This window comes from Marmota marmota, unplaced genomic scaffold (assembly GCF_001458135.2).
Source record: "Marmota marmota marmota unplaced genomic scaffold, marMar, whole genome shotgun sequence".
NCBI classification, from domain to species: domain Eukaryota; kingdom Metazoa; phylum Chordata; class Mammalia; order Rodentia; family Sciuridae; genus Marmota; species Marmota marmota.
The window spans coordinates 59,179,881-59,205,546 of NW_026000037.1; the positions used below are offsets into that span (position 1 = coordinate 59,179,881).

Genomic DNA, 25,666 nt, shown 5'->3' on the forward strand with positions numbered 1-25,666 from the left:
TATAGAAGTTCAGTAATAAATAAATACGGGAGAAGAGTTAACTGTTCTGGAATCCCAGAGGTAACAATGCCCATGGTACAAAAGCCAGAAGTTCTCAAGAATGTATAATGAGAACTAAGTTTCTCTCCCACTTGACTGTTATCCACACAGAGATCTTTTTTTAGAAAATATTTTTTTAGTTGTAGATGGACACAGTATCTTTATTTATTTTTATGTAATGCTGAGGATCGAACCCAGGGCCTCACCCCTTGCAAGGCAAGCACTCTTCCACTGAGCTACAACCTCAGCTCCCACCCAGAGATCTTATTCAAAGGAAGTCTTTGTCACTTCTTTTTTGTATATTTGTCCAGAGATATCCTATGCATTGGCATATTTTATGACTAGTCATACACATAAAAACATCTATTCTTTTGTACCCATAAAATTATAGCATATTATATACACCATGATGCAGTCTCTTTTTTTCCTTTAATTTGCAAACATACTGTGGAGATCATTTCTATCCATATAGGTGGGCTTGATTTGTTCTTTTTCATGACTGTGTACTTCTCCAACACTATTGGCTTAACAAGAAATAACCTGTCATCATCTACATTAGCAGGGAGTAAACCAGTATCCTCTTATCAACATTTGGGTTGTTTCTTGTCTATTGTTCACTGTTACAAACAGGTACATGTATTTGCATATGTTTCAAGTTCTTCTGGAAGCTATATCTTCCATAAGGAATATTTCTTGCTTAAATAAAATATGCATTTTAAAATTTGATAATGCTTCACATTGCCTTCTACCAGGCTTGATTGTTTTACACACATATAAACAATATATGAGAGACTTATTTTTTCCACTCTCATCAGGAGCATGTTAACAAGCTTTTTGCAGCGTTGCCAAGTGTAACAGGTAAGAACATGATATAGCACTGTAGTTTTATGTGACCTGCTGTGAGTGAGGCTCAGCTTCCTTTAACATGGCATTTTCTTGTGTAGAATGCTTTGGAACATGAAATGCTGCCCAGTGATCAAGCAATATACAAATAATGTAGGAATCACATTTTTATATATATATATACAGGTTTTATTCTAGTTAACTGTTTCCATCCTGATTCATATACAGTACTCTTCCAGGTGCTTTGTAAGAAATCAATTTCCAACTTCAATGGATATTTATTTAAAAGTGATTTTAGGGGCTGGGGATGTGGCTCAAGTGGTAGCGCTGTCGCCTGGCATGCGTGCGGCCCAGGTTCGATCCTCAGCACCACATACAAAGATGTGTGTCTGCCGAAAACTAAAAAATAAATAAAATATTAAAATTCTCTCTCTCACTCTCTCTTAAAAAAAAAAGAAGAGATGCTCTAAATGAAATTCCAAAAATTAGAAATTTCATTAGGATAAGAGTGATCTCATTTAAAAATAAATAAATAAAAGTGATTTTAAAAGGTTGACTTTTTATTTGCAAGTCCAAGTGTTTTAACCCTCTTTCTGTAGCCTCCTCTATATCAAAAGATGTTATACAATGTCATCAATGTAAACTACTTTACAAGTGCAATTCAGCAATGATATTTATGAAACAATTAGAAATTTGAACATTAGCTGGATATTTTTAGCTGTGATAATATTGTGATTTTGATTGGAAAAAAAGAGTCATTTTCTTTTAGAGATTCCTGCTGAAATAGTTATGGATTAAATGATATGATAACTAGAAAATTTGCTTCAAAATAATTTGGGTAGATGTGTAGATGAAATAACACTGAGTATGTGTTCATAATTATTGAATATGTGGTATTCTATTTCTAGGTATATTTGAAAATTTCTAGAAAAATTTTAGAAATCCAACAGCTCCCCCCATCCATGGTTTCACTCTCCATGGCTCTAGTTACCCAAGGTTGCCTGTGATCCAGAGTTCTGCACAGTAGAATAGATATTTTGAGAGAGAGTACATTCATCTAACTTTGATTACAGCATCTTATTAAAAGTATTAAATATTTTATTAGTTGTTATTAATCTCTTACCATGTCTAATTTATGAATCAAACTTTATCACAGGTGTGTGTGGATAGGAACAAAAATAGTTCATGTAGTTTTCAGTACTATCCATGGTTTTAGGTATCCACTGTTGGTCTTGGAATGGGTCCCCCTCAGATAAGGAGAAATTACCATAATATAATTACAAGACAAGGTGCCCTGTGCAGTAGAAAACAGACACTTCACAGGTGACTATGACATAGCAAAGGACTATGCCTATTTATTTTCAGCACTGAGCTGGGGCCTGAGACACCACCCTCACATAGCAGCATACACATGCTCTGAAATCCAGCCTGCTGACTCCTCTGTGAAGGACTGCTCTCTTTTCTGCTGCCACTAGCGGCTGCCCTGGTGATGTGCTTGAGAGAAAAATAGAACAGGTGCTATGGGGTTCATTCATTCCAGGATCAGGAAGGTACTTCCAGGAAGCTCAGTGGAATTGACATTGAGGTGCCTGAGACAACGAACACCATCCTGTCCAAGACAACATGTCTAAGCAAAGTGAAATGGCCCCGTTGATTAATATGAGTTGTTTCTTTTAGGAGCCTGTTAGGACTTGCCGACAGCCAGGATATAACTCTAAAGGTTACAAGGGATCACAGAACCTTCAAACATAATCAGTCCTTATCTCCTGTCTCTGAGTTTATATTATTTAGAGCCCAGAATAATTGGATGCCTAGGAATGTGCTTCATGAAAGCCCCCCATGAAGAAGAAGGGTATAAGGTATCATAAGAAAAACGAGAATCAGCAGAGCATGGTGGTGCACGCCTGTAATCCAAGTGGTTCAGGAGGCTGAGGCAGGAGGATCGAGAGTTCCAAGCCGGCCTTAGCAAAAGTGAGGTGCTAAGCAACACAGTGAGACCCTGTCTCTAAATAAAATACAAAATAGGTCTGGTCATGTGGCTCCGTGGCTGAGTGCCCTTGAGTTCAATCCCAGTACGAGAATCAAAATTGAGGGGTAATCAAAGGAAATGGCAGGAATGCAAGGTGACATATTGGCCCTGTGAGTTTGTGTGACTTGTTAACTTAGAAGCACAGAAAATTATGATTTTAATGTTTGTGTGCAGGTGTTAGGATGGTTGCTTCCGAATGAGAAAAAAAGATTAAAAAAAAACAACTTAGTTGCATCTTGACTAGAAGGCTCTTTTGAGAAAGCATCAATGTTACATTACATATGCCATTCAAATCTACCAAATGGGCCAGATGGTGGCCCAAATACTGGCGTATCCAGCATGTCACCAGCTTCCCATTGCTATAGATGAAGTCTTTTCTGCTGACATTTGTGTAACCCACGAGCCCCTGACAGGGCATTGATTCTTTTGATGCTGTTGAACATTTATGTGTCACTGTAATTATAAACCATAAATATACATGACACCCTGTGCTAGAATTGCCCAGCTTTCATTCTGAAAGAGAGGAGGCTGCATTTACTACCTGCAAAGGGAGGAAAGATGGTGGACATTCATCTTCCATTCTTCGTAAATGTCACTACTCGTCTCTCGTGGGATACTTAAGGGTTACTTTGCACGCACCAAACCTCATCTCTCCCGAACAACACAGACTCCCAGGGCTAATGTATATTGCCAAGCAGCCCCAGGATCAGAGACTGCCTGGCCCAAAAGCCAGGGGAGTATAATTCATGAGAATCCAAATGGCTCTAAATTAAACCAACCTATTTTATTTGACAACATACCAAAAATTCTTTGGAGGTCACAGAGCAGGCAGGTGTACAGTATAAAAGGAAGTAGGTAAAAGGAAGGGAATGAGCTTCTTTCAAAAAGACAGTTTTTCAAGAGATGCATTTCTTTATGCTTTGAAAGATTCTGATTCAGTGCCATTCACCTATTAAGAAGGAAGCACAGTTATTTGTATCTGCATCTATAAAAACTGAGTGCCGTTTCTCTCTAGCAAAAGCTGAGCATGTGTTTGCAGGGCGGGGAGGAGGGTAGGAAGCCCACACCATTCAGATGCACAAACAGGCTGAGATGGACCCCTCACCTGGGCAGGGGGCACATTCAGTCCTATCCAGGAAGACCCAGGTAGAATCCAACATCTTTACTTTAGACCAGAGGCCCCAGGGAGCACATTTCACGGCTTTACAAACATAAGGCTTAGATGCTTCCTGACACTCAACGTTTCTGCTTTGTAGCATGTAAATAAATGAATGCTCCAAGTGAGTAAATATCTGTGTACTGAGTTTACAATCTTGTCTTTCAGAAATATCGACAGTATATGGCAGGACTTCTGGCTCCTCCTTATGGTGTTATGGAAACGGGCTCTAACAATGACAGTAAGTGAAAAATGTGAACATTTTGTATCTAAAAATTTGTCGTGTAGTGCGTGTTTACATGTGAACAACAACAAAAATGTCCTACACCAGCTTGACAGAAAATTTCCAGACTTTTATGTGGATAAATAGACCTGCCAGCTCACACTCGAGATATTTGAAAATGGTTAATGTAAGATTATTTTGTGGTCTTGGCTAATGGAGGGAAGCGTGCTCCGGTGCCAGCTGAGGCATAGACATGCTTAGAGGTACTTTCTCAAATCATTTTCATCTGATAGTGAAATGCAAGGTTGTTTCTCTGCTCTTTCAAAGATGGGATTCATGAAAAGCACTTGTCTCTGTGACATCTTCCTTATTTTGACTCTGTTGATCACGCAGAGAAGCAGTGTGACTCATCTCTTATTCTTGTTAAATCACGGCCTCTTCAGATGCCAGCCCTTGGTAGACACTGGGTGCTCCTCCAAGCACCACGAGTGTGACCACAGAAAGTGATGGGCAGGTTAACTGTGGTGCTCGTTTCTCCAAGTCTATGCATGGCCAAGTGGCATGGTCTATACGTGAAGTGCAGATGGCTAAAAACTGTCAGGCCTTTTGCAAGAGACTAGTTTCTGGCTGATGGTAAAAGAAAGGAAGTTTTTCTGTGTGATTCTCTTTTCTGGCAGGTGTCCATAGACTCCAAGAAATCCCCTGTCCCCTCAGTCAGTGTGTCTTCATGTATGTCGGAAGCCTCTGTGTAGTTCTGTTACTGCTGTCACTAGGAGTCTCTCCATGTACCTGTGTGTCTCCTTAGGCTGTGTGTGTGTGTGTGTGTGTGTGTGTAACAAGGCACCAAGTACTAGAGTGTTTGAACTGTGGTACTTTGACCACCAGACACAGTGATGAGTGTGCAATGGTTCCAATCCAAGCGATTTAGGAGCATGGAATCGCCCTTCATACCCTCTTGCTGGTCCTTGAATTTCTGCGCTCACTCCTTTGTCACTCTCTGCAGGGACCCTCTTCCCTCTTGACTGGAGGCATCTTTGGGGAGCTGCTTTACCTTCCCCCTCTTGTTTCCTCCTCTGGGTGAGCCCTCTGATTCTCTCCCTTCATCAGAGGGATGGCAGGCAGGGTGGGGCAGGTCTTTCTTTCCTTTCCTCCGGTGCTGGTTTTTCTCTGTCCTGGCTGAGCTGAGGATAACTGGCTCAAGAGGAGTGCTTGGCATGAAATTCCAGCAGTGCCTCCTCCTAGCAGTGTGACCTGGACTAGACACTCAGATCCTCTGTGCCTTGGTTTCTTCACAGGATGGTCGTGAGAATTAAATGAATGAAAATGTGTCAAGTGTGTGGAAGTGTGCCAGGCCTAGGATGAGCATCCACATGGTGGCAGCCAGTACCTCTTCCCCTTGTCACTCGATGACCCTCAGACTCTGGCTTCTGACCCATTCTCTTGAATGCACCACTCCAGAGTTACCAGTGACCAACTCATAAAAGATACAGTTGCCCCCACTCCCCAATCCTACCGACTTCAGTGGCTCTCCCCTCCATTCTCCCTGAGCTCCTCGGGCTCCTCTGCAACGTCCTGGTTTCCTCATCTGTCTCTTACATTTTTGCCTCTTTCATAGTTACTTCTTCCCCTTCTCCCAAAGTTTAGCTATTACCCAAGAGTCTGGCCTTGGCTGCTTTTTTCTTTGTTTTCTCCTCAGCCATCCTGTCTTCCCTGTGACCGGTACAGACTTCCTCAACCAGCATCTCCATTTCCCCCATCACTGGGAGGCCTAACTTTCCAGGAACCACGGCTTCCCTTTCTACCTGTATGTCCTGCTGGCCTCTTAACCTCAAAAAATGTGGATTAGGGAACACAGACTGATTTCCATAAGATCATCCTTCTCCCCAAAGCCCACCACCAGTCCTTTCTCTGTGCTCCTCCCAGTCCAAGCTCTGACCCTCAGCCATTTGGGTTCCTGCTTTCTCTCCCCACCCACGGAGGCCACGCGGTATCCCCCCTTGCCCCTTCCTCTGCAGTCTTCATGCCCTTGACTTTCTTTTCCCCCTGCAGCCACCTGGCTGAGGCCTTGTCACTCTTAACTCAAGAGCAGAAATGAGCTGACTGGCTCTGGGTATCTTACCCTTGGTTTGCCTTCTACCTGATTTCCATAAAATTTTTTTTTTTTTACTTTTTATTATGAAAAATTTCAAACATAGAAAGTAAAAAGAATAATATAGTTAACACCCTTATTTTCATCACTTTGATTTAATTTAATATTAATTTAATATTAATAAATTAACATGTAGTTTAATGTTAATATTTTGCCAGACTTCCTTCCTTTAAATCATCTATGCATATTTTGCCCCAATACTTCCACAGGCATTTTTGAAAAGCTTCTTCCATGTGTAAGCATACCACCACTCTGACATCTAATCACTGGCATGATTTTCTTTAACAACATTCCACTGTTAAGTTCATGATCAAATTTCCAGAACTGCATATCTTTACTGCTGATTACTCAAACTGGACTCCAATCAAGGCCCATGCCATTGCACCTGCTGCTAGTGTCTTAAATATCTGTTCTTTTTGAATAATCTCCTTCCCTCATTTCTCTTGATCTTATCACTCTGTTCCCCCAGACCTTTCAATGATTGTTCATTGTCCATGGAAGTTTGAATTCCAACACTCTTAATGCCTTTGTTCAACTTTCAAGCTCCTACATGGCCTCAGGCCACTTGGTCAGTATTATTTCCCTTCACATACCCTTTTCCAGCAGCTCTGATATGGTGGTTTGTGCAACTGTGTCTTTATTTTCTTGAATGTCCTAGAAAATAAGCTTTTGTATCCCCTTAAGCAGTCAACTGTCATTCTTTCAAGTGATTGTGGGATTGCCACATGGGTGGATGGATTTGAGATGGTGCAGGGTACTGACATCAGCTCACCCTCACTCCTTCTGACAGATCTGGGAAGTAATGACCAATATTCCCATTAATATTGTCCATTTCAGGGGACAGCTGTCTTTGTCCCCTGCTTCCTGCCTGAGATGTTTGCCCTGAGACTATCCTAGTTTGGAGGACAAAGCTTAAATCTCTTCCCCACCTAGCCTTTTTGCATGGTGCCCATTAGGGTGGGCACTCAGTTCTGTTAATACCAATGTCGTAAATTCTGTGTGGTCACTTGTGTAAGACAAAGAACATCCTATTTACTCAGAATGTCCACTATTTTTACAATGCAAACCACCATACACTGCTTCCTTGGTTTGAAATGAGGTGCAAGCCACACATGGAAACCACCCATGCTTCTCCTTCCACAATATGAGACCACTTGTGCCTACTGTACTGGGTGCATTAAGCTCTGCTGACTCTGGGACCTTCCAATGTGGCTGTTATCACCACGTCTATCAGGGTAGCAGCCTCAAAGGAGGTGAAAAAGGATAGGGCCTACCTGTTGTAGATGCCCATGAAATGTTTATAAATGGATGAGTAAATCAATGAAAAGTTCACTTTTTAGCTAACTAAAAATAACTGAGATACCCCTGACAGAGTCACTGCCACACTCAGGCCTGATTTGGAAGAAGCAGAAGGTTTCTTTGCTCAAAATGGAAGTTGTATACCAGTGTTTTTTATGTCCTAGTTGCCCCCCGATTCAAATCACTGGAGCAGGGTGAGATGGTTTACGATGTAAAAATGCATTAGATGCAACCGAAGGGCTGGCACGCCTGTCCACGGTTTGGAGTGCTTTGGTGCTGAGTCAGTGGAATTAGTTACTTATATGATGTGAATGAATCAAAGGTGGATTTTTGCCTCTGGGAAAATAAAGTATATGGGAGAGAACTGAAATAAGTGTGGATTTTGTTGCCTGGACACATAGCCCTGCTCCTGATTCATTGATTTATTGGTTATAAATTTTTATCTATGCTGCTGTTTTCCTAACCAGCATTATATGAGATTTTATGGAAAACACCAAAATGTTATTTGTCTTTGTTCAGCAAAGGATTTCAGTTTCATTGTACAGGTTGATCAGACAATTTATGGCTTCTCTCTGTCTCTCTTTTTTACCTCTAGGGATTCCTGACAAGGAGAACGTGAGTAGCTCTTCTCTCTGCCTACTTCTAAAAACTGTCATAAGGTAAAAAAACAAAAAATTAAAAAATAACCATGGTGACTCTACCAGCAAAAAAAAAAAAAAAGCTTTTGATCTACAGTCAACAGAACAATAAATATTTTTCTAATCTTATTTTGATATCTTTGGTGAGTCACTTTAAAATATCAAGGGTGATGCTTTTGACCTGGTCATCACATGTCCCTGAGATTTAGTCTGAAGAGGGGTTATTCTAGGGGCAAATGGTACAATTGCTAAGTGTTTTCTTTTTCCCACAATGCATACATGTCAGTAGAACAGATCATTAGTTTAACACCATGTAGAATATGATTTGCTTTTCCTTAGTAAGAATACAAACTGTGAAATTCATGGTGAGTTGATAAATTTGCCTGCTCATATCTAAATATAGTAAAGTCAACATTTCTCTTTGGAAACTGAAAATAATTAATTACTAACTAATTACTAATTGTTTGGGGGAAAACAGATAAGAAAGATTTGGGACAAGATTCCCACTAGCAAACAGTATCAATGGTAGTAGTTTAGTAGTATATCTTTGCATGTAAATAACAGTAATATTAATTCTATTACTAGATTCCAAATTACCTTAAAAGGCCTTTATGAATATTGAATGAGATAATCTGTGGAAAGCATAGAGTGAGAACAATAGAACTCCACAAATGTTAGGATTCTTATTGTAATTAGTATTTTCTCAAGCCTCATATCATTTTCTAGCTCTCTTTTCTCCTGTGAAAAATGTTTTACCCTTTATAAAGTAACTGCCCCTTTGCTTTTTATGGCTCTCCTTAAAATACTTTTTTTCGAGGAATCGTGCCTTTGATCTTTTGCTGTTAAAAAGTATCTTTGTGTGTTGAGTAAAGCTGTAGAGAAGCAGAATCGTGAAGATTCTAAAGCAACAGGCCTTACAGCCTAAAGTAACTAACTGCCTGCCGCCATTTTGGACATGGATGCCCCCAAGCATCTCTGCTACACCAAATATCACACAGATCATTTAGCCAAACCAAGATGATAAAAAGGGCCTTATCCTTCCTCATCAAGGGACTACCAGTGATGTGGGGAACACAAGAAGAATGTCTAAGCCCTGGGAGGGTGAAAATGTCCTAAGCTTCAAAAGGAAACTCCATCCCTCTCAGGCTCTCAATGACCTTTCTGTTGGCCCCCCACAGTGGGATGACAGAAGCGAAACTCTAAGCAGAGGGCCTAACAGCTGTTGTCATGTGCTCACCTCATGACCAAACAGGAATTTGAAGTTTGCGGACATCAGATACAATGAGTTATTAACATGTTGCTCTGAACAGTTCGGAGCACAGACCAGGCTGTGGCCCAGTAAGCGTAGCAGTATGTGTTTATTTGTATTTGTTTGGGCTATTCTAGGTCACATTCTCCAGCAACCCAAGAAAAGCACACTTATTCCTTATTAGCGAATCCAGTAGATGTAAGGATACCACATGCTATTTGGAAAGCTCTCCAGTGCTATCAGTCAAGTAAAGCAAATGAGATGAAAGACATTCATGAGTACAGCTGAAGTTCCAGAAAGATAAAAAGAAACCTGAGAGCCTTAGAGTGGTGTTAATTGAAAATTTTTCCTTTACAAGGGACAAGTCGTGTTATGATGATTTCTTTTATCCTCTGCCTTCTTTAACTGCATGCCGAGCAACATTCCCCTTGTGCTTCTAAATAACAATCATGAGCCTGCGGACTGGAATAAAAGCACTTAGACAATTGTTTCAATGTCCAAACAGATTCTTTGTGGAAAGAGTGCCTTCTCCTTTCCAGCTTCTTCTATGGGTTTGTTCATCACCATGGTTAACTTTTAATCAAATATGCAGACACCAAAGTGTGGTGTTTTGAACTACTTTGCCAACTATGTTCTGTTTATAGACTCTGCCTAACCTTGCATAAAAGGAACTTTCTTTGGGATGGAGTTGTGACTTGGTGGTAGAGTGCTTGCCTGGCATGTGTAAGGCCCTAGGTTTGATCCTCAGCACTGCATATGTATAAATTAACTAATTAATTAAAGAAAAGATCCATTGACAACTAAAAAAAGTTTTTTAAAAAGAACAAATCAATTGTACATTTGTAGAAACAAGTGGGCTGGCAGTTACTCGCTGGATTATTTTGTCTAATTTCTAAACTAATAGGGGCATCATTTAATATCGAATGACACAGGCCACTGGAATCTGAAAAATACTTGAAAAACAACCATGGAGCCAGTAATGCAAGTAGACAATTTCGATAGGGCTGTGGTTGTTTGGGGGATATTGGTTTTGTTAAATTATTCTCTTTGATCTGGTTTTTAAGTTGTATTTTTTCCCTTCTTTTGTATGCGCCATACCCTGCTGACCATGTTTAACACTGAATTTGAAAACCACAATTACAAGTTTTATAGTTGAATATTATAGTTGCCCTTTGAAAGAGTGAGTTTGATTTTTGACTACTTATGTAAAATTTGTTGTTTATTGGGCTCAGTCCTTGAGAGGGTAACTGCTGCAGGGTTTTGTTATTTTAGAAGGTTATGTTTTTCATCTTTGTTGTGGAAGGAGCCAGAGAAGAGACTCAGGGCCAGGGGACGTTTATGAAATAATCCCACTTATAAACATCTTTTTTCCGAAAGGACTACTTGAGGTCCTCATTTTTTAGGCAATTTTGGTATAGATAACATGGTGGTATGATTGGTTTCTTGCTGATGGCTGAAGAGTGCTCTCCCAGGATGAAGCAGGATCGCTTTAGAACTCAGTGTTTCCCACGTGCTGGAAGATTTCAGGGGAGCAATTAGGAATGAGCAAGTCTGGGGGGATCCTTTCAAAGTGTTTGGCAGATCTCATTTTAAGATTATTTTTAAGCAGGAATTTCTCAAGCCTTTAAAAATCACAAGTCATTTATAGGAAGAGTAGTTTTTTAGAAATTATTATAAAGATCTAAAGTTTTAAATGGAAACTGTAAGGAAATAGTTTACACTGTGAAAAGTCTCATGAAGGAGAGGGAGACAGAATTACAGGCAAGCAATGATGAAGAATTTTAGGAATGTTTAGGGAATATAATAACATTTTTCTTTATTGCTGCTCTTTTTCAAGGTTAAAGAAAACAAATCAGAATATATTCCTCTTATTGGGTGCTAACATCTGTTTTGACCACTGTGTATGATCTATGACTGTGATTGTGGGTCAGATGAAGAAAAAGGAAATTTAAATTTGCATCCTACAAATTTAAAACATAAAGAACTCAGATAATGACATAGAACCTGGTAAAACCCTTCAACCCCAGCTTCATAACACCAACTAAATTCAAACTAACAGTTTTCTGCAGAACACAGTTTTAAAACCCAGTTTTAAAAAAGGACTGCTACAGGTGCAGACCCAATGAAGATTCTCGGCTGGAGTTCAAGGTTTACCCTGGGCAGCTGTTTTCCTCTGTCTGAGGACTGAATGATTTAACTAGCCCAGCACCATTCTGAAGCGCAGGTGTAACTGACCCAGTCTGAGAAGCTTAATATGAGAGTAAAATAACAAAATGTAAAAGTCTTAGAAACTCCTGAGCCTGCCTGTTCTGATTTTGAAGGACAAATTGCTTATCACTCAAGTGAAGATTAGATTTAGCCTTGCTGCTGCCAGATCCTGTGACTTGTGTAGTGTGTAAATACAAATTTCTTGAGCTGGCCTATTAGAGGGTGTGGCCCAATGAGCCAAGACTTCTCTGCCCCTCCCCCTGCCCTTGTCCCCTCTCTCAGCCTGAAAATGCCACTGACTTCATGCCCAAGGTACCAAGGACAGCCTCAGCTCTCCAGTCTCTGAGGAAATGTTTGTTTTTGTCTTCGTGAGTTATGCATTTTATGGGGCAAAATGTCCTTGCTGAATTTCTTTCCTTTTCTTTCTTCCATTCCTCTAGTCTGTTTTAAAAGCCGACTGCACCATCTCTCTCTAGTTTCTGCAGTTTTTAAGTTTGATTGAGTTTTTAAGATGATGTGTAGTTGCCACTCATCTAGATAGGAAGTAGTCAATGGAGGGAATACTGTAAAATCTCGACTGTCAGTTAGATGAGGTGTTTGTTGCCTCTGAATGTTCTCCACGTCACACACAGAACCTGCTTGCTGTGAGTTTGCTTGGTGAAAAGGTGTATATTGGGGTGGTGGATCATTGTTATATTTTAGAATTATTTTTACAATATTATGAACTACATTTGATGAATCTTTTAATGTTTCTAGGTTTCCTATCTTTATAATTTCTAAATGTCTTTTTCTGAAATAGAACTTTCTCGTGCTGCTGCTATACTGGTGATTTTCTGGGCATGTAACCGAGTTATACTGTATAACCCTGCTTTGAATACGTTCTCTCAGTTTTTTCAGTGATCAGAATTTGGCATGGGTGAAAGATCACAGAGAAGCCAGGGAGAATCGTGTTTGATGGTGAATAATGATAATAATAATAAAAGACTTGAGATTTCTCCCATCGCTGTAGCCAGCAGCTTCTCCCTGCTCTCATTTTAATCAGTGGCCCAGCCTTGAGATGAGGCTGCTGGATATCAGCTCTGCTGCTGAGAATCAGTTCCCCGATTGGCAGGGAGTAATGGACATGATGTCATGTTAATGGTAAAACACTATACTGCTGATTCCAAAGTTGTGGGAGAGTGCATTGCTGTCTTCAGAAACATTTTCTCCTGTCCTGAAGGCAATTATCTTCATCACCAGTTACTCTGGGCTGCTGGCATGTTATCTCAATTAACTGAGGATAAAATATATAGTATCGTTTATGTTTGATGTATTTGAGTTTTTATCATTTCTGTTTTGAGAAATTGAGACCAAATTATTTGCAAATATGTCTTATGGTTAGGAGAGAAAATTGTAGTGTTCTCAGATTGGATAAATTAATCTAGTGTTGACATGTCATTTAGGATTTGAATTCTTTTCTAATAACAATTCTTTGTCAGACAGGCTCCCCTGAGTCCACAAATATTAAAATATTCTGTAGTCATTACCTTTAGGTAAAATTACATTGAAGATAGGTGACAGATGGATAAATGTACATATATGCACATATACAGATATTCTATATAAAGGCACATATGTAAATTCATGTCTGTATAAAAGCATATATAACTATTTACATTCTTTAAAATTTCCAGAAAAAAAATTTCCAAATCATCTTTAGTGATATGGTTCAGAATTGTTTAGAATCCTCATTGCATTTTTAAAATAAATATTTAAATCTTCACTAGTTCTATTTTCTATTTTTCTTCAATCAAAAACTTACTCGGAAATACCAATAGACTATATCATCGACTTGTTCGAAAACCTTTAATTTATAACCAGATTTGTTGATCCATCCCAGGCTCTGAATTGGACTATGAAAATAAATAAGCAAAGCACCTTCCTTCAGGGAGTGGTAGTCCATCAGTGGTGGTGGACCATGAACAAACACGTGCAGTGAGATTTTATGGGTGGGCAGCCAGACCAGCGCATGGCCCCAGGCGAGGTCTTGGGAGCTCCTCAACTTGCAGTTACAGCCTCTGCTCTGCCCATTACTAAGATGTGAACTTGAACAATCGCTCGCCCCACTTGTCTCCTAAAGAATGAGGATAGCAATAGTGTCAGCCGTAGGGGGCGCTAAAGAGCCGGCGCATGCCCAGTGCTAGCCCCAGTGTCCTCGCTGTGGATAGGCTGGCGCTGTGCCGTGTGCACAGGCGAGTGGAGGGGCCCAGGGCTGCTCACTGAGAAGTGCTTGTGGACTGCGTGATAACAACGTGGGTGTTACCCAGGTGGAAGGGAAAGGATGGGCTAGGCCGAGGACATTGCATGAACAAAGGAGCAGAGTACCAGAACTTCCACTTTTTGAGACTAATGTTGTCAGATCTAAATCAAAAACTGTTTTCAGCACTCTTTCTAAGGATCCTTTTCAAAGTTATCAAAACCTAGCTTCCAAGGTGCAGTCAGTTTGAGAGGCTTAACAAAACTCTTTTTTTCTCTCCCTTCCCAAAGCTTTATCTGTTTTGGTTCCAGAGGGGCAATTAGCTTGAATTTTCCCCTATTTGTACTTCCCAAAATCATGCCTTCTTTTTTTTTTTTTTAAATGACAGAACTAGATTGCTGATGCCTTTGAAGCCTATTGTTCACTCTGACCTCCAGCTCCTTTTCTATTATAATTGCTCAGTCAATTCTCTCTCATTTTTGTTGTTCTCCTTTGAATTACTTTGCAAAGCTTCCTATTGAATTTTGCCCTTTTTCCTTTCCTTGTTTGTCAAGGTCATTTTAAATTTCAATCCAGTTTTTGTAACTGTCAGCCACCTCCACCCAATTGGGTGTCATTGTTAAATTTGATAAGAATGCTTCTGATTCTATATCCAAAGCATTAATAAGCATGTTAAATCTAGCAGCATTCAGCTGAGGACATAACCCTGTAGAATTCAATTTGTTTGTGCTAATTTATTTGCATACATTATAAAATAACCCCATCCAGACATGAAAAGAAACTTCGGAAAACATGCCATGAAAATACTGGGTAAAACAAGTGCTAAGTCATTGAATTCATTTCTGTCATGCTTTTCACTCATTGAAGGAAAAGGAAGACAATAATTTTCTATCTCGGAAGACATGAGTATGACTGATTCAATATTCATTCACTGTTAATGGTTCATGTCCCTGGAAGTGTGTGTTCATCAGAGTTTGTGCCCCTGACATTTTGCAGCCAGAGACACTGAACAAGTCACTCACCTCTCTGAGCTTTAGTTTCCTCATCTGTAAGATGGTGACCCCTGATCTACCTTAAGAAAAGGACTAATAAGATAAAGCATGGGGAAAATTCCAGAACTTGGCACTTTCTCAAATATGAGGCATTGTATTGGGCTTCCCTGGAGCCTAATTCTAAACAAGTTCCCACCCTTGCCTATGTGACCTCAGTCCCAGGACACGTTTCTAGCTTGCAGGGGAACACTGTGGGACCTGAAGATTGGTTATGGATAGGCTTATACAGGTCGTCTTGCATCCTTTTAGGACTTGGTCTGAGTTCTAGAAAGAGTTCAGGATGACAAATGGAAAGTCATTCTTCTTAATGCCCTCAAAACTTGGCTCAGACAGGAGGATGAAAAAAAAAAAATCCCAAGTCATACCAAATGCTGTATGTAATTTGATAGCCGGATCCCAGACAAAGTGAGGAAGCCACACCCAAACCTTCCCCCAAAGTTAACCACAAAGATGGACCAGAATAGAGAGGGAGAGCAGGAACATTAAGATAAGTGGGGAAGGCACCTGGCCTGTTGGGGCACAGCGGACAATCATGGATGCTATCACAGCAGTTCTCCCTGGACCTTCTTGCTTTAGGGTATGTGAATTTTTTAAATATTATGTTTAGTTACTTCTCCTTTTATGTGTCAAAGCATTACAATGTACCACTGCTGAGTAAAGGAATTTGTAACATAAATGCAAAAATAGTCCTATCATTCAACAGGAAATTATTTTAAAGGACCGAAACAGGTAATGCCCCTGCTCCCTATATTTTGTTTTCTTCCTTTTTTTACTTTGGTGTTTATTGTATTCAAAAAACACGTGAGCTCCCTCTGGTGGTCATTCTGGTGTTTCTTCATGTTTAACGTGAAGTTTTAGTTACAGAGCACAAGATGTGTGAATGAAGTGAAAATATAATCATAACTGTTATTTTCTATTATAAGTTGCCTGTGGCTTGGGAAACTCCAATTCCTCCATCTCTCCATCCATCCACATGTGCACATAGACAGCCCACCTCTGTAACATTGTTGATACTTGACTTTCCCAAACAGGGCAGCCTGCTCTGCAAATCCATAGAGAGAGATTGAGCTTCAATTCTGCAAGTCAAACAAACATTCCCAAGGAGTCTATTAATCAGGAAATTTTTATAGAGTGCTTACTCCATATTAGACCAGAGTTAGCCATTGTGATACATAATTTGTTATTTACCATTTGAAAATACATAAACAAGCTCTTTAATAGTTGGCAACATTCTATTATTTTTCTCCTTTAAATTATATTCCCATTGTTTACCCAATAAATTAATCCTATTATAATGTATTTTTCCAGGCCAGAGGACTTTTTCATTGCATCAATATATTCATTTAAATGCAGCTTCTGCTACAGTAACAAAGACTCAGACGTAACAGTATCTTAAATAAAATTGAGGGTTACTTTTCATTTATGTTTACTATCCAAATGTGAGCTATCCAGGATTACCATGGTAGCTCTGTGTCACAGTGTATTTTTATGATTGAAAATCTCTTATGGATTATTCTTGTACTTAACATGTTCAAAAATATGTATAAGTGTAAATCTTAGTGTTTTAAAATTTCTGGTGACCGTAAGTCTTTCTTACAATTTTTCTACTTGATTGAATGATGGTAGTTAGCAGTTGTATATGATTAGTTCTATTTTATAAATCTCTATAAATAATTATTCAACTTGAAGTAAATTGTCATTGGAAATGCATCACAAAGTGAGTTGGAGGGTGCTTTTTAAAAAGTGAGGGCTGGGGTTGTGGCTCAGAGGTAGAGTGCTTGCCTAGCATGCATGAGGCACTGGGTTCCATCCTCAGCACTACATAAAGATAAAATAAAGGTATTGTGTCCACCTACAACCAAAAAAATAAATGTTTTTTCAAAAGTGAATGATTATAGGGGCTGGGGTTGTAGCTTAGTGGTAGAGTGCTTGCCTAGCACAAGCAAGGCATTGGGTTTGATCCTCAGCACTACATAAAAATAAATAAATAAAATAAAAATATTGTGTCCATCTACAACAGAAAATATATTTTTTAAAAAATGAATGAGTATAGCTAAATGAAATAGGGGTTTCACACCAGTTCTGTTTCTCTTCTCGGACCTTATGTTTGTAAGCACTAGGAAAATTCATTCACATCAGCAGATGGGAACGTAAATAATTTTAAGCAGTAGCGTGACTTAATTCGTTGACTCCTAGGGAGCTGGGTAACACTTCATGGAGAGCTGGAGGTGAGGAAGGTAGAGTCGAAGTGGAGGTGAAGGAGCTTTGCCTTCAGGATGGATTTAAAGATAGCATCCATAGAATTTTCTAGTGGTTGAAATTTGAGGTGAGAGAGAGGCCTAAGGGTGTCTTCCAGGTTTGAGGCCTGAACACATGGAAGGATGCTGTTGCCATCAACTAAGAAAGGGAAGGCTGAGGTTAGAAAGACCAAGATTGAAGCCCCTGTGCTAGACAGTATCTAGAAATGAGTGTGATTAGACTCTGACACTGTACCTAAGTCCAATCAATAGCTACAGTGGCAGGCCTTAGATTAGAGAGTGAAGATGTGATAGATGTTGGGGATTTTAACCTAGCAGCATTTGCCTGGGGTATGAATGAGACTAAATGTGTCTAAAACAAATGGATAATGAGACAGAAATCAGCAAGAATTTTATCGAGTTTGTTTCAGCCCTCTGTTATCTTTTGTGGACTGTAAGAGAACTTATATTTGTAAGTAAACCTTGCATGTAGCTGTAGGTGTCACCTTTCAAATTAATAAAGGTTGATTTATGGAATATTTCAAGTACAAATAGTAAATGAGCCAAGCTATCAAAGCGTTACTTAATAGACATCCTCAGGGACCTAATTTAATGAATAGGTAAAGGGATGTTATTTGTAACTTAGCCCACAAATTATTTCTATATGAATCGGTGATTTTAAATGGCGGTGGCCTGCTTGAAACAATTTATTTTCTTAATTAGTTTAATCATTCTCTGTATAGTTTCTTACACTAGTTAATGGGTTAATGACCACTTTTTTCTTAAATAAATTAATTTTTCTTACCTAGTCACAAATTTCCAATTAATAAAGTTTGAAGAAGTGAGGTAATGCTGCAATAGTAGGGAAAATGACCGTATTTTATTTAATCTTTTTAAAATTAACTAACGTGTATTAAGTGCCTACGTTAAGCTGCACAGCCTCTGTACTTTGGCTCTAGAGATGCAAAGTCCAGTGAAATACATTTTTGCCTTCAAAGAACAAATGGCCTAATGGGAAAAAGAGATAGGTAAAGGGGTAATTGTATCAGAGCATAGTACTGAGAGAGATTGGAATTAAGAACAAAAATGCTAAACTATCCTAGAAGAGCCACATCACTTACAGCCTAGAGGACTTCTGAAGAAAGCATGACTTATTATTCATCTCCCAACATTCTCTTTTCAAAAGAATACAGAGTGACTAAGTTACTGTATATCTCCAGACATTGAGGTATGGGTTGCAGAACCTGTATCAAGTCACCTCAAAAACAAACAAGAGGGTCTGGGGCTGGGGCTGTAGCTCAGTGGTAGAGCATCTGCATTGGGCTCAATCCTCAGCACCACATAAAGATAAATAAAGGTGGTTTTTTTTTTTTTTTAAAAAAAAGCAGTTGGGGACCAATCTCTCCAGTCCCTAGGACAAGCAGATGTGGGGCTGGTATTAGGCTAACAGGAACCAAAGATTCTAACTCTTGCTGCTTCTCCAAAGCCTAGACAGACAGGGCCACCAACATTCCTGGGTTTTCCCCAGTAGCTACTGTGTGGGGAAAATCTCAGGCAAGGACTCTGGTCTAGTGAGGGTCATGTGACCCCTCTGGCTGGACTCTGAGCCACTGTGGATGAATAGACTCAGGTCCACACACAAGGGATATGTGACCAGAAGAAAGAATATCAGAAAGAGTCGCTGTTCACTGCTCCTCCTCAGTAATGTGCATTTAGCTGACTACTAAAAAAACATTCTCCATCGTCCAGTATACTCAGAACATCATAATGCAATCAGCATCTCATTTGGGGTTAGTCTTCTTCCCTTGCTCATGAAGATTTGGACAGAAGCACTTAGAATGTGTTGACATCACATTTTGCAGCAGCTTTGATTGCAATAAGCTTTGTGCTTTAGAAATTCCATGCATTCCACACAATCAGAATCATAATTTCTTTTTTCACTGTCTTCTTAACATGTACTTTATAGAGATTAACAAGATTTGATGTCATTAAGTCTTTCAAGCTACTTGCATGCAGGTATTGAAACAATGTATGACATAAGCAATCCCATTTTTCCTAGAATATTACAGGAATTTTCCTTACCATCTATTTGATTTTAAGTTGTTAAAAATCTGTGAGCCAATTTTACATTCAGATGAGTCATTGAAGTATACAGTGTGTGCCTAAAGGAAGTGTTTTGCCAAGAGTCTAAAAGGAAGTCTAGCAAGACAGTGCATTTTTAAATATAATGGTTATCTTTTCCTGATCATAAATAGCACACTGCTTATGTTGAATATTTGGAAACATTAAAGTATTTTAAATCTCCTATATATGCGGCCACCCGGAGCTTTGTATTTTTATGTGTTCAACATATAGAAATAAACATAACCTATAGAGACAATTTAGTTCATACTGTATATATAGTTATAGATACTATTTTTTAAAATTAAGTTGTCCTAAAGATTTTTTAAAAAGTAGTTAATATTGTCTTGATCATGTTGGGGAATGAATTTCTGCTGCAGTGATTTTTTAAAATGTATCTTGTCAAAGTTCGTCTTCACACCATCCCTGTTCCATTTCTAGGGTTATTTTTGGTTACAATGCTGTTGTTCTTCCTTTAATCCTGATGTTTAAAGTTTCCCTCTGCTATCATTTCCTTTCTGTCTGAAGAACTTCCTTTAGAAATTCTGGTAGAGCAGGTGTGCTGCCTCCAAATTCTCCTACCGTTTCCTTCATCTGAGAACATCTTTGCTTCATCTTCATTTACCTTGAAGGATATTTTCGCTGATCAGGGAATTTCAGTTGGCAGGTTTTTCCTTTCAGCGTTTTTAAATGAACCCACACGGATACACAGTCACTGACTAAAGTCCACAGTTCGGTCAGATTTCCTTCGTTTCTACCTCATGTCCTTTTCCTCTCCCAGGACATCACATGACATGGAGTCGTCATGGTTTTTTTTTTGTTGTTTTTTTTTTAGACCAACTTTTGGCTTACGGTTTCGTGGACATTTTTGAGATTTACTTGTCAGGGGTTTGTTGACTGTGCCTCAGTAGGGATTTGTCTGATGTTTTCCTGAAGATTAGACTTGGTTTATGGGTTTTGAGTGGGGATACTACAGAGATCTTCCATTTCTGGCTCATCATATCAAGAATATATGCTGTCAGTATAACTTCTCTGTTGATGTTGGCTTGGACTGCCTGTTAAGGCAGAGTTTGCCAAATTTCTTCACTGTAAAGTCCTTATCCTCATCCCTGTCCTCTTTTCATATGGAACTCTTGGGAGGAAGTCATTGTCACTATGCACAGCCCATCCTGAAGGACTGGGGAGTTGTGCTCAGCTCCTTGATAGCAGAAAAGCTACAAAAATCATGTGGGAATCTTCTTCATTAGAGATGGTCTTTTCTCCCATTTTGATCCATTTATTCAGTCATTTATGGAGATCCCTGTGCACTTGTGGATATTTATTTTATACTTTGGGTTGTAATCCAATCCTATTATATTTATTTCATTGGTTGGATTGTTCTAACTTTGGCCATGAGGAGCTCTTCCAGTTGGTTCCTGTGTTCCTTTAACAAACCCCATCGCTGAATTTTGTTTTGTTTGGGGGCACTGTCTTACTTCTGAAGCAACTAAATGCTTGTGTATCCTTTGCCCTGGTCTTATAATCAGGAATTTTGGTTCCTTTTATTGAAGACTGGTGTTAGAATCCAAGACCTGGGTGCCAGCTGTGCTTTTTGCTACTGAGATGTCTAAACCCTCTCAGCTGATAGAGCAAGGCCGTCTATGTGCATATATTAACTTGTGTATACACACATACCTTAAAAGTAGTCACGTGTCACTCAGTGGTGGGTATATGTTCTGAGAAACATGTTGTTAGATACTTTCATTATTGTGCAGACTTCATAGATCGTATTTTAACTCAAAGGACTACCATATCATTTGATGATGTCATTGTAGGGGACCATAATCATAAATGTGCATTATGTAGCACATGACTACATTTGTTTATATATCCATCTGTGTTTATATTTAGCTAAGCTTGAGTTCATACTGATTCCTCCAACTTGAATCCATGACCGAGTAGAACATTCTAGCCCTGCCCCCTTACTTTTCTGTAACCTCTCACTCCAGCAGTGAGAAATTTGTTTCATATTATCTGCCATCCATTTTTTCTTTCATGGATCATACTGTGGGTGCTGTATCAAAGAATTTATCACCAAAGCAAAGAACACTTAAAGTTTCTCCTATATTTTCTTCTAGACATTTTATAGTTTTGTGTTTTATATTTAGATCTATGATTAATTTGGGGGTCAAGGGATATGTGTTTGTTGGAGGGGGGAGATTGAGAGACAGATAAGTGCAAGGTCTATGTTCAGGGTTTTTGTTGTTGTTGTTTGTTTATTTATTTGTTTTTTGGTGTATGGACTTCAATATTTGCAGTTCTGTTTGTTGAAAAGACAAATCTTTCTCCATTGAATTGTCTTTTCTCATTTGTAAAAAATCAGTTGACTATACTTCTGTGGGCATATTTCTGGGCTCTCTATTCTGTTTCATTATCTAAATGTCTGTTCTTCAACCAATACTTTACTGTCTTATGTAGGGCAGCTTTATTATGAGTCTTGAAATTGGGTAATATGTATCCTTTAGACTCTTTCCAAGTCATCTCACTTATGTTAGGTTCTTTTTTTAAATTATAGAATCAGTTTGTTAATATCTACAAAATAGTTTACTAGGACTTAAAATATTTTTTTTTTAAATTTTTTGTTAGAGATGGAAAAAATACCTCTTTTATTTATTTATTTTTATGTAGTGCTAAGAATTGAACCCAGTGCCTCACACATGCAAGGCAAGCCCTCTACCACTGAGCTACAACCACAGCCCTTTGCTAGGACTTTAACTGGGATTTATTTGATCTACATCTTTAGTTGTATGGTAGTTTAGACGTCAAAATTATAATCTTATTATAACAGATCTCAAAAACTTTTGGTAATATGTTTTAATATTCTCTTAGTTCAGATTCATATTATTTCTTGCTAACATCAAGATTAAAAGGCACATTCAAGCAGGCGTGGTGGTATGTGCCTGTAATCTCAACAAATTGAGAGGCTGACGCAGGAGGATTAAAAGTTTGAGGCCAGCTTCAGCAACTTAGCAAGACTCTCAGCAACTTAGTGAGAGCCTGTCTTAAAAAAGGGCTGGGGATGTAGCTCAGTGGTAAAGCACCCATGGGTTAGATCCCTAGTACTAAAAAAATTAAAAAGGGTACATTCACATATTTTGCTGAAGATATTTTGCTGTTCCAGTTCCAACTGATCCCCACCTTTAATTAGCCTTTATTCTTTCATCAGCTCCATATTACCACACTGTGCCAGGTGCTGTTCTCAGCACTGAGGTAACAGGGGCAATGAGGCAAGCATGGTCCTCCCTCATAGAGCTTACAGTCTCTTTTTTTTCCTAAAGCAAGAAAGAGAACAAATAATTAAAACTAATGTTGGCTACAAAGGGAAATGCCAAATGCTCGAGAACAGCTCTGTTCAGTACAAATGATCCAAGTCACATTTACCATCTAAGATTTTCTAGTAGTCACCTTTAAAAAGGTGAAAAGAAAGATGAACTAAATTTAATATTGACTTAACTCAGTATATCCAAAATGTTCTCCTTTTATCGTGTAATCAATCTGAACATTATTATTGATATATTTTACATGCTTTTTTCTCATACTTCATCTTGAAACACCAGTGTGTATTGCACATCTCAATTCAGATTTGCCACATTTTGAGGGCTCAGTGGTCACATCTAACCAGTGACCACCTCAGTGCAGTTCTAGAAGCACATCAGAGGACCCAGATGTCTCTACGGAAGGCACATTTTTCTGAGACTTGGATGAGGAAGTCGGAAGATGGGAAGGAAATGCATATTTTAGGCAGGAGGGAACAGATTGGGTAAAATCTTCAAAAGAAAAATCTTCAGCATATTTGAAGGACAGAAAAGTATTCTGAGGGCTGGGGTATGGCTCAGCGTTAGAGCGCTTGCCTAGCACATGCAAGGCCCTGGGTTCGATCCTCAGTACCACATAAAAATAAATAAATAAAATAAAGAAATTGTGTCCAACTACAACTAAAAATTATTTTTTAAAAAAGAAAGAAAAGCATTCTGAGCAACTGGAGCAAGGGAGAGGATGGTTGGTGGCAGATGACACAGGAAAGGCAGGCAGGGGAGAGATTATTCAGAGCCCTTAACTAGTGCTAAGGAGTTTGGATTTGTTCCAAGAAGAATGAGGAGCCATTTACGGGTCTAAATACAAAAGTGACTTGAGTAGACTAGCCCTCTTTAAATGTCCCTCTTACTTCATAGGAAAGACAGACAAGGGCATTTTTCTTAGAAATGTAGGCAGTGCAGGGTAGTGGTTAACCACAGGGTTCATATCCTAGGGCTAGTCATGTGACCCTGCAAAGGGTTTTAGCCTCAGTTTCCTCATCTGTGAAATGAGAATAATAAAGAGTTCCTTCATCAAAGCGTTGCTGGAATTCAATAACTCATGAGAAGTATTTAGCATACAGAACTTAGTAAATATGTGTGTTTGTATCCCCCACTGAGCCCAAAATAGTTTCTTACAGGTTGAATCCACAAACTCTTCTAGTCCTTCATCATATACTCAGCTTTCCTAAAAGCATTCAGATGAGCTAAGAATGGCTTCCTGTACCCCAACAATTGGCAAGAAAACCACTTTGATTGTCTTGCCCTTTACCCCAGTTTTTGTTTGTGTTGCTTTTTCAATCTGAGGACAACTGTTATGTGAACTACATAGTTTCAGAGTTTGTTCTTCTCTGTGTTGTCATAGATTTCCACAAGCTCCTTCTTCAAAGTGTGGTAAGATTGCCAAGTGTGGTGGTACACACATGTAATCCCAGCAATTTCAGAGGCTGAGGGAGGAGGATCAAAAGCTTGAAGCCAGCCTCAGAAAGCTTTCGTATTAGGACTTGAGTTTTTAAGTGGTTACTTTGGTCTCATTCAACAAACTGTATTGTGTTTTGAGATAACTGACTAATGAAACTATTCGTATTGTTTATTACACATTGGCATTGGTTTCATCCATCCCAATTCACTCTAAAGAAGCCCCTCTTGGACAGCTCACTATTGACGAAGTAATGGAACTGCCTGAGTTGATGGCTATAAATGGCCTATGGTTTGGCTATTGATTTTGGCATGTAAAATCCTCCTATATTAAAAACAAACAAACAAACAAAAAACTTACTTTTTCTAACTTTCAACCCAGTGGTTTCATCATAGACTTGTTTCATCATTCTATCCCAAACACAGGTTCTGATGCCTGGCACTTAGAATGTTTGGAAAATTATTATCATTATTTATTATTATTTTTATTTATTTTGGTACTGCTTAACCACTGAGCCACATCTCCAGCACTTTTTTTTTTTACATTTGAATCAAATGGGGTATAATTTCTCATTTTTCTGATTGTACAGGTTGCAGAATCACATTGGTCATACAGTCACCTATATACATACAGCAATAATAATGTCTATTTTATTCTGCTGCCCTTTCTATTCCCCCTCCCCCTCCCCTCCCCTCCCATCACATCTTCTAGCACTTTTTTATATTTTATTTAGAGAACAGGATCTTATTGAGTTAATTTGGGCCTTGCTAAGTTGCTGAGGCTGCCTTTGAACTTGCAATCCTCCTGCATTAGCCTCCGGAGCTGCTGGGGTTATATGCATGCACCATCACACCTGGCTCATTATTCTTATTTATACTGTAGTTCTGTTGTGGGAAGGTTTTATATGTTTGTTTTCTTTATTTACAAGGAAAAAAGACATTTTCTCTAATTGGGCAGTATATCAGAAACACCACCATTTTGAATTTTAGGAAAGCAAAATAATGATAATGATGATGATCTTCTAGAAATTAATTTACATGTTAGGATAATGCAAAGTGAAAGAGTTTTGATAACAACTATGACCTTTACATTATTTTATTTCTTGATCTTTGTTTCCTAATATATTTCGACTTCTTCTTGGGTTGTTCCTCTAGGTTATTCACTATGTGTGTGCTAGCCAGAAGGCTGATAGCCATGGAGAACTATAGAGAATTTGGATTCAACAAATGGGGCATTGAGGAATGGATTTGTGCACACATAGTGAATAACCCAGAGAAACAACCCAAGTCACCAAATCTTACGGTGTTGAACCCCAGTCTGAGTGGAAGCTTTAATCAAGGGGTGTGGGAGCTTTGTTGTAAGTCCCTGGCATGTCTTCATTCCCCAAGAGATAGCATGAAGATCTGGCCTGAGGGTGGGCTCCAAGCCCCACCTC

At 39.0% G+C, this 25,666-nt stretch overlaps 1 protein-coding gene across 14 annotated transcripts in view; it reads left to right on the plus strand.

Moving 5' to 3' along the window:
- The window catches only part of Rapgef4 (Rap guanine nucleotide exchange factor 4), a 281,593-nt gene that overhangs the window by 149,604 nt on the left and 106,323 nt on the right, over window positions 1-25,666 (plus strand). For 11 of the 14 annotated variants that reach the window (XM_048812490.1, XM_048812492.1, XM_048812493.1 and 8 more), the window contains 2 exons: window positions 4,236-4,308; window positions 8,334-8,353. In XM_048812490.1, coding sequence (XP_048668447.1) covers window positions 4,236-4,308; window positions 8,334-8,353 — 93 coding nt within the window. Of the gene's footprint in view, window positions 1-4,235; window positions 4,309-8,333; window positions 8,354-12,180; window positions 12,202-13,586; window positions 15,699-25,666 lie in introns of those variants that run through there. The other 3 variants (XM_048812501.1, XM_048812502.1, XM_048812499.1) reach the window with 3 other exon arrangements.